The sequence below is a fragment of the Coloeus monedula genome (genome assembly GCF_965178545.1).
Source record: "Coloeus monedula genome assembly, chromosome: 1".
Taxonomy (NCBI): Eukaryota; Metazoa; Chordata; class Aves; order Passeriformes; family Corvidae; genus Coloeus; species Coloeus monedula.
The window spans coordinates 109006155-109019015 of record NC_138781.1 but is presented as its reverse complement, the minus strand read 5'-3'; the positions used below and the strand labels follow the sequence as shown (position 1 = coordinate 109019015).

The 12861-nt window shown below is 42.8% G+C and overlaps 1 protein-coding gene across 1 annotated transcript; it reads right to left on the bottom strand.

The window, feature by feature from the left end:
- Positions 1-4716: 4716 nt before the first annotated feature.
- ZBTB14 (zinc finger and BTB domain containing 14) lies at positions 4717-10721 on the bottom strand. Its single transcript, XM_082283285.1, has 3 exons — positions 10595-10721; positions 8334-8403; positions 4717-7921 (listed from the first exon to the last, which is right to left on the bottom strand). Exons 2-3 carry the CDS (start codon positions 8334-8336, stop codon positions 6578-6580), a joined length of 1347 nt encoding a protein of 448 aa, XP_082139411.1. The 5' UTR covers positions 8337-8403; positions 10595-10721; the 3' UTR covers positions 4717-6577.
- Between the last annotated feature and the right edge of the window lie 2140 nt (positions 10722-12861).

Genomic DNA, 12861 nt, shown 5'->3' with positions numbered 1-12861 from the left:
TAACATTTCAAAATCAGTAACAGCTGTAATATAAAATCACACACCATGTAAAAAGAAAACATTCAAATGCTGTTACTTCAAATGGGAAAAAAATTCTTGTTAAAAACATAGAAAACCATGAGAAATATCAGAGAACAAACCTCATTTCTAGGGAAGAACTTTACACTGAAAGAAGGCAACTCTTAACAAGGAATGCCTTCTGAAGCCTCAGCTACACAACTCAAGAATTACATTTAAAACTCATTAATGTCAAGTATCAAGTGGAAATGTAAGAAAACCTACAATTTTTATATTCAGGTCTTTATAGGGATTCATATTTATACATGGAAATAAGTCATAATCATTCATTTGAAAACTTTAGGTTTTCCACAGAACCCTAAACTTAAAAGGCAGAAAAATAAATTATGATAAAACCAGTCTAGCTGACATCACCTAATGAAATACAGAATCTATCCCTAAACTTTGGAGTTAAATTATTTGCATTGACTAAAAAGAGTGATTTTTTTTTCACCCAGGAAACAATCTAAAACAGATCTAAAATAGATGCAAATAACTATGAAGTGAATATTGTTTACTTCTAATACTAGTAAAAATTAACTTGTTGAAAAAATTTATTTTTTTATCCCTTTGGGATTCCAGTTTTGTCCTTCAATGAATTAAACACCTACTGTCTTTTATTAAGAACTCTTTTCTCCTTAACTTGAGCAATTTGCCACCATTCAAGGCTGTATAGAACTGTTGGATAAGAGGCAAACAGGATCAGATTAATTTAAACAATAAAAAAAAGAGGATAAGAAAGCCCCCACCACTTCAACCATCAGATTTCCATTCTCCTGAAAAAGCAGAAATGACACACACAGATCACTCTCTTCATAATCCCACAAGTTTACCAGCAGTGGATGTTGCAAAAATGATGTCTGATGATGTCTGATCCCTTCTGTTGCCTGGCTGCTTCTCACAAACACTGTGCAACCTGTGCTGTGCTTCATCCCCTTGTATTTAATGCAGTGCCAACGTTGGGCAAGTTCTGCTCCATTCCTTCTCCTAACTCCAGCAATGTGCTCTTGCCACTTACTTTGGATCAAACTTAATGAATTGGTTTGACAAGGTAGGTCAATTTAAAACCAACTCACTTAAGCGCTGAATTGCTTTCTTACGTAAGATCACTGCACGGGCTTATTCTAAAGCCACAAAAACCCACTAAATCTGAGGCAAACAAGATGGAGGAAACAGGTGCAAAAGGTAACAGCAAGAAAGGAAAGGAGAAAATGAGATTACCTCTTTTAGCAACAATTTGCCATTTCACTATGGCAGTCACAGCGCAAAGCTGCTGTCTCAGGAGGCAGCTCCACAATGCCTTAAGCTGCTCTATATTGAGGCTGCTCTTCCACTGACCCTAGTGGAAGCTCCACCAGTGGAGTTAGTGGAGCTCCACTATACTCCATTCTCATGTCTGAGCAATTTGCAATGCCATTACAGTGCTTTGTTCCTGTAAGCATTGCTTGTGGTACCCTCTGCCCTGAAAGAAAAAGGATTTTTATTAGTCAAGAATGAAAACTTAGATGCAGGGAAGCTTGGTCTTTAGAATATTTTAAAAGACAAAAATAGTCTAAGTTGCTTGCATATACAGATTACTTAAATGTATAAATAGGCCATTGGGAGGAGGTCAGAAAACTGCAAGTGTAAGCACTGTAAGGTTTGGGTGGTTTTGGTGATTGTTTTTAACAGAATGGGTTTACATCAGAAAACATGTTTTTCTCAACATAAGAAAAACGTCCATGCTTTGGTGGAAAAAGCCAAAAAGAGCTCTCATGTTTTAATGATTTCATAAAGATGATCTATATTCAATGCACCATATCTATTAATTTATTCTACTTCTGAATGAAAATACAACTTTAAATATATTCATTGCCTAATATATAGCATGTTGTTACTGTCTTTTATACTTCTTTAAAATGGCTCAGTATTATCAAAAAGAAAATACATTTGGAATTTCGATTAAGTAAGAATTGGAATTTCTTGTTAGTACCACTCATTTTACAAACTCGTGCTCTCAAACTATAGACTCACCAAAAAAACCCCACAAAATCATGGAAGGAATCTGAGATACAGGTATCCAGAAGTTCTGCTTTGGCCATGGTTTTTGATACCCATATACCAAACAAGTCAGATGTAGTACATCTTTATTCATATGGTCCACAAGTTTTTCAGGTTTACCTATAAAAAATTAGATGCTTAGCTACTGAATAGTAAAAATACCAGTAAATTCAAAAATATGTATTAACCAGATTCAAAAATGTTTCTATTTTAAAGAGTTGCATTGCTGTTCATATTGGAACCACTGAAGTTCACCAAATTTCAGAGTTCGGTAAATATCTAAATGAGCAGGGCATGTAAATAAAAATAATATGGAAGGATAGTGGAGAGAAAAACACTGCAGAACATATCACTACTGCATAAATCACTATTTTTAGCTATTCTGTTATTTCAGATTTCTTTCACTACATTTAAAAATATTTCCTGAGAATAGGTGTCTCAACTCTTATGACACATATTTAACAAATCTATTAATGGAAATCCTCCATCTGTTCTGAAATGAGTAAGAATGTTACTATAATTGTTTTAGATCTATATGAAGACAAATGACAGACCAACTGCTGTAATGGAATTTTTAATGAAATGTGCACATTTCTGGCTGACTGGGCACACTACTGTGATCTAAGGACTAACTGAAAAAGATGACAATTCCTTAGATCTGTCTGTACCTTCCAGGCAGAATTATCCTGTTCTGTACCTATCTGTAAATGTTTACATTCAGAAAAGGCATCTGTTCCAAGAAGTAGATGTAGTCTCTTTTATAGTAGTCTCTTTTATAAATGCTTTGTATCCTCTATAACACTAGAAATGTCTGTCTTAATAAAAGATAATATGCCCCTAAAAATATACTCCAGCCTTAGGGTAGACTTTCTGGTACTATCTGATATTTTATTCTGTATTTCACACAACTCTATTAAAGTATCCTTACTTAATGGGATTATGAAAGTAATCTCTGTATTAGAAAGCTGAGGCCAGATCTTCAAAAGAACTCCAGTTTGGCTACCTAAACGGCAAGATTTTGAGGAGTCTTTAGTATTCTGTAGCTTACAGGAACAAATAGAAGCTGACCTCCAACTTTTGCTACTGAAGCAAGCATGAGGAATTCCTTTTCACAAAACAACCTTTAAAACTCTAATCACCAGGTCTAAACCTTTCTAAAAAATCAAAGCAGAAAAATAAAACCACAAGTACTGACTCAATTGTGAGTTGCTTAATTTTCTAATATTTTTTAAAATATTGGTAAGAATAGTGTGTAAAAGAAGGGTTGGGGAGTGGAGAATGGCTGAAAGGTATTCTTTGCCGAACTTTTAGTTTCCAAACTGAGTTGTGCCAAATAATCAACAGCATACCCATGGCTAACACAATTAGGATGAGAAATTAAGCACAGTTTAATATGTGTTATTTTTGCTCCTTTTTCTCTTAAAAAAATCCAAACAAAAAAACCTGCTAAGGAACGTTAGATTAGTCTGGCCCCAATAGAGCCAACAGCAAAATTTCCATTAATTGGACAGAATCTCACCCACTGTCTCAAACTCTAAAAGAAGTTGCCATCCTTGTCAAAGCAAAACTAAAAACTTCCCCGTTCCTCAATCAACAGAGCTCACAGCTTACAGTTTATCATCCTGGAAAACCTCATTGGCTTGGAGCTGACTCACACCTGCTTTTGTACATGGTGTCTTTTGGCACAGACAGGAGAGAGATGGGAGCAGTAGTGTTGTAAGATGCAGACAGATTTACCTGAACTTCACAGACACACCCCCACAATATACAGGCTAACATTCCTTCAGAATACATAGATTTGTTTAGAACACATTAACAAGAACATGTATACAGTTAAGGACACCTCCATGCCTCTGCACTTGTAACTTTTACAGCTATAAGCTGTAACAATAGCAGAGTTTACTCTGATGTAACACAGAACGTTATCACCCTTTCAGCTGTGAGTCTTCTAATGCAAGCCTGCCTTTCTATAACAATTTCAGATTCACAGCCTGACTACTTGTGCTAAAAAGTCAGGGACAATTTTCTTTAACTGTAATACCTGAGTTCTGTCTTTCCACTCAAGCGTCCACGGTCCCAGTGAGCTCCATCTTAATTTATTACTTTAAAAATAAAAAATCCCAATGAGGCTCTTCTTGAGAGGTTATTTAGCTTATCCCTCAACTTCAAAGCAGAATTAACCATATTTAAACCAATCCTAATAGATGTTTGTCTAACCCATTCTTGAATGTCACCACTAGTGGAGATTGCAGTACCACCCCAGGCATTCTGTTTTAGTAACCCGTTATTAAGTCCTTTAAACATTTGGGGTTTTTTTTCCTAACATAATTGTTTACTGCTCTAATTTAAGCTCGTGGCTTCTTGCACTCTTCATAGCAGACCTTGAGAAAATTTACTTTCTTCACGTTTTACACTTCTGAACCCTTTTCACAACAGATCTGTTTTGTACAGTCTTACCAACCCCGATTTACCTAGGAAGAAGTGCACACAATTTCGGATAAGAAAACATAGCAACACTAATATATTTAGAAAAAAAAAAAACAGTAGATCCTATTTTGGACCTACTATCTTTATATCTATGATCATATACAGTAAAACATTTTAACAATGGTCATTTTTCATGTTCCTCAAGAGAACCAATAAAATGCAATGAATACACATCCTCTGATGTTACACAGGTACAAAATGTATAGTTTGTTTACAAACTAATATTACTGAATGTAAAATGAAGCAACATTTTAAAAAAATATATTGGTAAAGGTCCAAAGTTTACATTTTCTAAAATATTAAGGTCATGTTTTATTTACAGACCAGCGTTCGAACAATTACTGGCATTTTAAGATAACTGCTTAACCTGATGAATACATGAATAAAGTGAAGCTTAAAAAAACCCTAACCAAATAAAAAACCCCTCAATAATCGAAGTTCCATGTAACAGTTCCAAAAACACTATTTTAAATTCCTATTTAGAAAAGCAAGATGTGATATACCACACAGTAACTTACCAGAAACTGGTCTAACACTTTGATATGCTATAGGTATCGCAAGTGACCAATGTTACCAACCATGTGCCCAAGAGTGTGGTTTTTTGCCCATTACAACTTCAAATGAAGTTTTCACAACAGTTGTAGTATTTACAAATTCAAAATAAAGGCTCAATATAGTTTTGGGTTACATTGCCACTATTATTGTGTCTTCTCTTGATGACTACTTGTGGCAGACTGCAATCCAAAAACCACTTATTTTGTTGACTCTGTGAGTTAACTATTAAGTTATCAGCATGTACCCCAGCTGATCTTAAAAAAAATACACTAAGCAACCGACTAATAGTGAACACTCACTCAGGATCGATTATGACAGAACTCACTCACTGAAGCCTGCCTCTTTACAAGAGGTGGTGTGTCAGAAGGTGGAAGCTTTTAAACCTGAACAGGGTCTATGAGCTGGTATGACCATGACACAAACCCCAGCTGAGCCCTGCACGCAGGTATGTGACACCCGTGGCTGCAGCTTTGGGAGTCTGGCAGTGACACCTGGTCACCTGCTGATGCAGCTACTCCTCTGCCTTCATTGTGCTAGGTTAGGTGACCCGAAAGCTGCATAATAAAAAAACAGTCTCAGGCTGTATTAGGTTTTACTGATTTCTACTGGGTTTGAGTAAGGAGCACGTCTCCTCCATGCAGCACCCTTTTTCCTTTGTGGCCCGGTCCCATCTCTGGGGCCCTGAATAAAAGTGAACAAAAAAACAAATGAGGCAGACTTTTTTGCCCACAGAAGGGATTGGTGAATGCCATGACACTTCTACTTTGCCAACCAGAATCACTGTGAATAATGCAGTTTTTTCAAGAACATAAGTATTTAGTTAAAACTTGCCACCTTTATAAAAATAAGAGGATATCTGAGGTAATGGAATAAGAAGCAATTTCATTTTGATCACCATCCTCCTTTACACTCTGTTGCACCAACCTACATTAGGTGAAAAAAGGAGGAATTAAAAAGCTTAGGAAATCAATGTCTGCTTCTCAGAAAATTGTAGGTAGAACACCTCAGAATTATGAAAACCAAATCCTTTCTTTCCATGTTTGTGATTTTTGAGATCTCAGCGTTTTCAAACATAACTCACTGATTCTCACTGATTGCAATTTTTACATTGTATTCAGTATTCCATACTGGATGAAGCAAAGTATCAGCCAGTGATGATCCCTGTTTTGTAGAGAACTTGATCACATTCTCGAATTAAAGCAGTTATTAGTGCATTATACTGCTAATGACAACAAAAACTGTTTCACATTCTAAGAATACCCATCTCTGAAATGTTCCAAAATACCTAACCAAGCAATGCTATGTATTCCTATGTAACATTCAAATCCTCTAAAAATATGCTTTCTTGAAAAGATTCTCAGTCTAAATGTATACCAACAATAGATTTTGTTCCATTTCACTTCTTATATTATTTCTGATAAAGTTCCTGCTTTAGTTTTTAACTACAGGCTATAGTTTCTAACTGCTGCTCTGCTTCAGCAGCCATGGCTGCTGCCTGCAACTGTTCTGTTTCACTCTGGATGGAATTGGCTGCTGTAACTTGCTTTCTTTCACTGTGCATATTGTTCTCATGCCTTTTTAGGTCAGATGCCTTAGCAAATGCTTTAGTGCAGGAACTGCAGACAAAAGGTTTCTCTCCTCGGTGCCTTCTTTCATGGTCTTTGAGGTGGGACTTGTGCTTGAAAGCTTTATCACACATGTGGCATGCAAATGGCCTCTCATTACTGTGAACTCTTTCATGCTTTTTTAGATCTGGTGCACGAATAAAAGACTTCCCACACACCTCGCAACTGTAAGGCTTGTAACCTGTGTGTATTTTCAAGTGTTCTTTCAAATGAGCTTGCGTGGTAAAGCCCTTTGTACACATTTCACAAACAAATGGTCTGTCTGCAGTGTGTAGTTTTTCATGTTTTCTCAAACGCGCTTCATCAGAAAAGGTCTTGCCACAAGCCTGACATACAATGTGTTCCCTGTGACCATAAAGCAAGTACTCAAACTTCATATCCCCAGCTGCTGTGGTCCAGCCTGGTGTCTGTTCATCTTTCACTTCACTTATGCCATCATTAAATGTGAGTGCCTGAGGAGTCTGAGATCCTAAGTCTTTAGATTCCGTTGTTTCCATAGGCTCTACTTCTTGGCCATAGCAGTTTACTTTTCGAACTTCTTCACTTCCCAACTCTTTCAGAATTGCCTCTTGCACTCTCAGGGTAGTGGTTGGTGACTTACCATCTTCCTGACTTGGGGGAGTGCCTTCCACTGTCACATCTGATGGACTGTCATCATGATCTCCAATCTCTTCCACCTCATCATCTTGGGTGTCATTGGGTTCCCCCATAGAACGGTTCATTTTTAGACAGTACTTGCTCTTGGACTGTGTGTTTTCTTCAGGACTAGATACATCACGTTTTTGAGAGCAGAGTTTATCAAGAAACCGAATACCGAGGATCTGGCCCGAAGACATCATCAGGTTGACATCCTCTTTTTTAACAGAAATCTTTGCAGTATACATGTAATTGAGAACTTCCTCAAAAATATCAGAACGAAGAAAATCTATTTCTATTACTGATGAACTATCAACTTCAAGTTTTTTGAAAAGTTTTTTGAAGTAGGTACTGCAGGCAGCAAGCACGCACCTATGGGCTCTGAACTTAACATCTTCAACCACAATAGCGATGTCACAAAATTCTCCTTCCAAACGTTGTTCATTCAATGTTTTCAGGAACACAGTTTTGTGATCGTCGTCATTATATTTAATGGTTTCAGACATACTGATGAAAAACTCCTGTAAATTAACAGAAAAGTTCTGTAATTATAAAGCAGTCTAAATCACAAAATCCCAACAGATTAAGTCATTTACATAATTAAAACAAACAAACAAATTTTTTTTTGCATAAAATGACCATAAAAAGCCTTTTAGACTCTAAAAGCATTCCTGTCAAGCTGATTTTAAAATTGCGAATGCATAAAGGTCTTTCCCTAGGTTATACACTTTACAATTATTCAAATCTTTATTGATTCAGTTATACAAAATTGAAAAGTTTCTCTGTGAAACTGCAATTCTCAGTAAATGTATGATCCAACTCTTAAGTCATTATTATAGCTGAAGGAAATGTTAACACTAAAAAATTTGTAAGAAATACTGTAAACGTGTCAGTACAACAAATTAAATTTGAACTATCAAATATAAGCCTTACCATGAACAATGCAGGAAGTTTTCTGAGCAAATAATTATTAAATTAATCCTCAGAACTGGCCACCTTCAGCCTGAAAGACAGGAAGATAATAACATTTTAAGAAATTTTAAGATCTATTCCAAAAATTCTTCTAAATTTGGGTGTTAAAACACAGCATTTTCAATTATTTGAAGTAAGATAAAATACACTCTTAAAATACCCAGTTATTTTTTCAGTGATACTACAGACAACTGCATAAACCATGTGTGTTTGCTTTTCTCTGGCTACTGCACTTCGCTGGTTCCACTTTTCTGCTACTTAACTTTGCACTAAATCTAAAGATCTGAAAAGCCTCCCCAGGAACCATCATAGTTAACGCAGTAACCAACCTATCAAGGTGATCAGTCTTCTGCTGAACCAGAGAGCTGAGCAAGCCTAGCAGAGGGTCTGGCAAGCAGACCTAGCATCTCAAAGGACAGCAGACCAGGGACAGGGGTGGGTGCTCATCCAGGACCAGGGAAAGAGACAAGAAGTGTACCAGATTTCCAAACTATGGAGATACCAGAAAACAGGATAATGCAACACACACAATTCCAGTTATTCAGTCCCAACAGACGTCTCATTGTGCAGAAGAGGGAAACACAGCGGAGAGGAGGGAAATTTAAATATGTGGTTTGGAACAAATCCTGTGCCACCTGGCACAGATCTGCTGGGAATTCCTTCCCTAAATTCCAGTTTATCTGTAACCATATATGAAACAGAAGCAGATGACAGGTATGATGACAGGTTTGCAACTACCACTCTTGGTGCTGTGTGTTTCACACGGTATGGGAACACCTGGCTCCCTACAAATACCTCTGCAGGTTTGGCATCTCCACTAAAGTGACCCTGGCTACACAGAAAATTTTAAAAAAAAATTTTTAAAAAGGTAAAAAAAGGACTGCCAAAATTATTTTCTTAGTTCTAAATAATCGAATTTTAAGATATCCATAGTAGGTCTGTAAATATTTGAAATATACAAAAGGAAAAAACCGAGAAAGCAATATCTTATCTATTTCTGGTCTGCTGGCCCAGGAAAATGTATCAGTCGAGCATTGAAGATGGTAGGTCACACAGCTATTTCAACGGGATCTTTTTAGAATCTTTTCCAAGATGGGAAAAATGCTTTCTTTTTAAGCAAGCAGCAAGATGTCACTGCTAATAATCTAGCAGCAACTGCACCGTCCTGTTAAACAGTATGCAATTCTGCTGCAATTCTGTCGACACTGAGAAATAATTATAGAAGTAATTGGCTGAAAACAGGGCTGCAGAGTACACAGGGGTGTGTGACTGCCAAAGAACAACGTTAGTCCTTTGCGAATGGGGCAGAGCGGGCACTTGCCCACAGCACTTCCAGCTCTGATTTAAGAGAGCTCTGGTTACTTATTCCACTGGGCAATTCTGATTCATTCCTCCACGCACTTTTCACACGGCCGCTATCCCCGCAGGGCGGCGGGGAGGTGTGCGCGGGGCTGTGACTGCTCGGGACGCGTTCGGTGCCTCCCCACGCCGGCTCTCGCGGCGGCCGTGCCCGTGGCCGCGGAGGCGCACGCCCGCTCCACGCACCCGCGGGCGCGGCACAGGCGGGTTCCCGGCGGGGACCAGCCCGGCCCCTGCCGCGCCGCCCGCGCTCCCGGCCCGACGTCGGGGGCGCCCGCGAGCGCCAGGCGGCCGCTCTCCTCTCCGGAGCGAGCCCGGCGCTCCCGCCCCGCCGCCTCACGGGGCTGCGCGGGGACGGCGGCCCGCTCCCTCCTTCCGTCCGTCCGTCCGTCCGTCCGTGCCTCCCTCTCTCCCTCCCCCGCTCCAACGGTTCTCGCGCGGCTCCCGCCGCCTGGACGCGGCCGCGCGCCCCTTTGTTGCGGCGGCCACAGCCGCCGCGCGGGACCCGCGCGCCCCAGCGTGCGCATCCGCCACTGGACATCCTCTTCCTCCTCCTCCTCCTCCTCCCCCTCCCGCTGGCCCTCCCCTCGCCCGCGGGAGGCAGGCGCGCGGCGGCGCCGGGGCTGCTGGCGGCGGGCGCGCCCGCGGCAGCGCCATCTCACCCAGCGCGCGCTGCCGGGGCTGTAACGGCGGCGGCGAGCGGGGGAGGGATGGCAGAGGGAGAGGGAGGAGAGGGAGGAGAGGGAGGAGAGGGAGGAGGGAGGGGGCGTGCGAGGGAGAGCGCGCGCGCGCGCAGCGCAACGGCGGCCGGGCCGCGGCGCGGGAGGGGTGGGGGGAGGAAGGGGGAAAGGGCTCGCGCTTACCTGCCGCCCGCCCGCGCGCGCGGAGCCGCGCTTCCCGGGGGAGCGCGGGGGGGCTGCCGCTGCCACTGCCGCCGCGCGGGAGGGGGACGGGGGGAAGGGACGGAGGGAGGGAGGGAATGGGGGGGAATTTGGGGAGGGGGTTTTGGGGGGGGGGGGCCCTGCGCGCGTCTCTCCGGCCGTCACCGCCGCCTCCTGCACGAGCACTCCAGTGCGCGCGCGCGCGCACTCGGGGGGGCGGGGGGTGCGTGCATGCGCGGTGCGAGCAGAGGGCGCGCCTGTGCCCGGGGAGCGCGGAGGAGGAGGAGGCTGGGGAGGCGGTGAGGGGGGAGCGGGGCCCGCGGCGCGCCGGCCCCCATTGCCCTTCCTCCGCGCGTCCCCCTCTCGGGCGGCTCAGGCCGCGGGGGCGCGCGGGCCGCAGCCGTTCCCGCCGCGCCGCGGGCACCCGCCCCGCCCGGCCGCGCCTGCGCCCGCCGCGTGTGCGAGCCCCGGGCGCGGGCACGGCCTCCCCCCGCCAGGCGGCGCACGGCGGCGAGCGCGGCGCGGGCTCGGCCCCGAGCCGGGCGCGGCGGGAGCGGCGCGGCCGTTGGGCGGCGCTCGGGGGCGCGCCCGCGCGTCTCCGCGGAGGGGCGGCGGTGGCGGTGCGGGAGCGATCCTGCTGCTCCGCTCTGTGAGCCCTGCCTGCCGGCGAGAGCGGAACAGCTCTGCCCACCCAAACCCGCCTGCCCTCCCTTTGCAAACACTCGGGAGGCTGAATTTTAAAATGATCGCTAGGAAGGAATAAAAGCTTTTATTGCGCTGTTTATCTCCCACCTCCGGTTTTCTTTCCAAAAAGCATCTCATGAGATGCTACCCTGATGGCACAGCTTTCACTGCAATAATTTGTACATAAATAAAACTTTACAGTGTTTCTGCTAGTGTAAAATGCAGGAGGTCTGCTTGGGAAAAAATAATCCTGGTAAGTACTCGTGTTGGAAAGTACAGCGAATTAAAGAAGTCACTGGACTAGTGGAGTCATCTCCTGATTTGATTGACTTTTTCAATGGGGTTGATAACTCCTTCCCCTTCCTGAGCATTTTCTGAGAGGTTTCTGTGCAATGCACTGACATATGTAGTGAATTTTGGTCCAGCTGTATCACTTCGTGTTGCTGTTTTTTTAATTAATTTTTTCCACACCCACCCTGCCCCCATTAGATATAATGAAATTAAGTGCCTATTTTGCCTGGGCAGTCAAAACTTCCAGGTTTGTTTTTGTAGTAACATCAGTGATTTGCATTCAGAAGGCAGAATTAAATAAATAGGACAATGAGTGTTGCGTTCAACCTGAAAGGGGAAATTTGGGTTGCATACACAGAAGACATTCTTCATTGTGAGGGTGGTGAGGTACTGGAACAGCTTGCCAAGAGAAGTTGTGGATGCCCCATCCCTGGAAGTGTTCAAGGCCAGGTTGGATAGGGCTCTGAGCAACCTGGTCGAGTGGAAGGTGTCCCTGCCCACGGCAGGGGGGTTGGAAGTAGAAGATCTTTAAGGTCCCTTCCAACCCAAACCATTCTATTGATTGTATGAGGTCTTTGAAGTATTTCTGAATCCTGTACAAGAACTCTCTCCAGTGTGGAAGGAGCTTCCCTTTTACAATTTCACAACGTGCTATTTCTCTCTTTAACAGTGTCCCAAACACTCGTGCAATAACCTTATTGCTCCTGAGAAACATGCAGCTGCTGCTTTACCACACTGACCAGCAAATGACACCTCTTCATTTCATTAACACTCTCTCTTCCTGCTCTATCTGTACAGTACCTGACAGAGCATGGATATGCCTAACTTTTAGGGCCAAGTTCTGCTGTAATGTCAGTTATCAGAATTAAACTAGTAGTGGGAAAAAAAGTATGGTATTACAAAAGGTATGCCTATCCATTTTCTCTCTGCTTTTCTGTATCTTAGGCTACTGCTGAATGTGGGTTTCTGAGTGTTTCAAATTTTATCGTTAGTAGCTCCCACTGAGATACTAATTTAGGGGAAGCATATGTTCAATATCTTGACTAGGTAACTATGAATTTGGAAGAACTAAAAAAAAATCATTGTTACTGTCTAACTGTGTGTGGTGAGTTGACCCTGACTGGATGCCTGGTGCCCACCAAAGTCAGGGTCAGCTGGGTAGGGGAGAGAAAGTATATTGAAAGGCACATGTGTTGACATATAAGGGCAGGGAGAGATCACTCACCAATTACTGTTATGGGCAAAGCAGTCTTAAGTTGAGGAAATTATTTTAA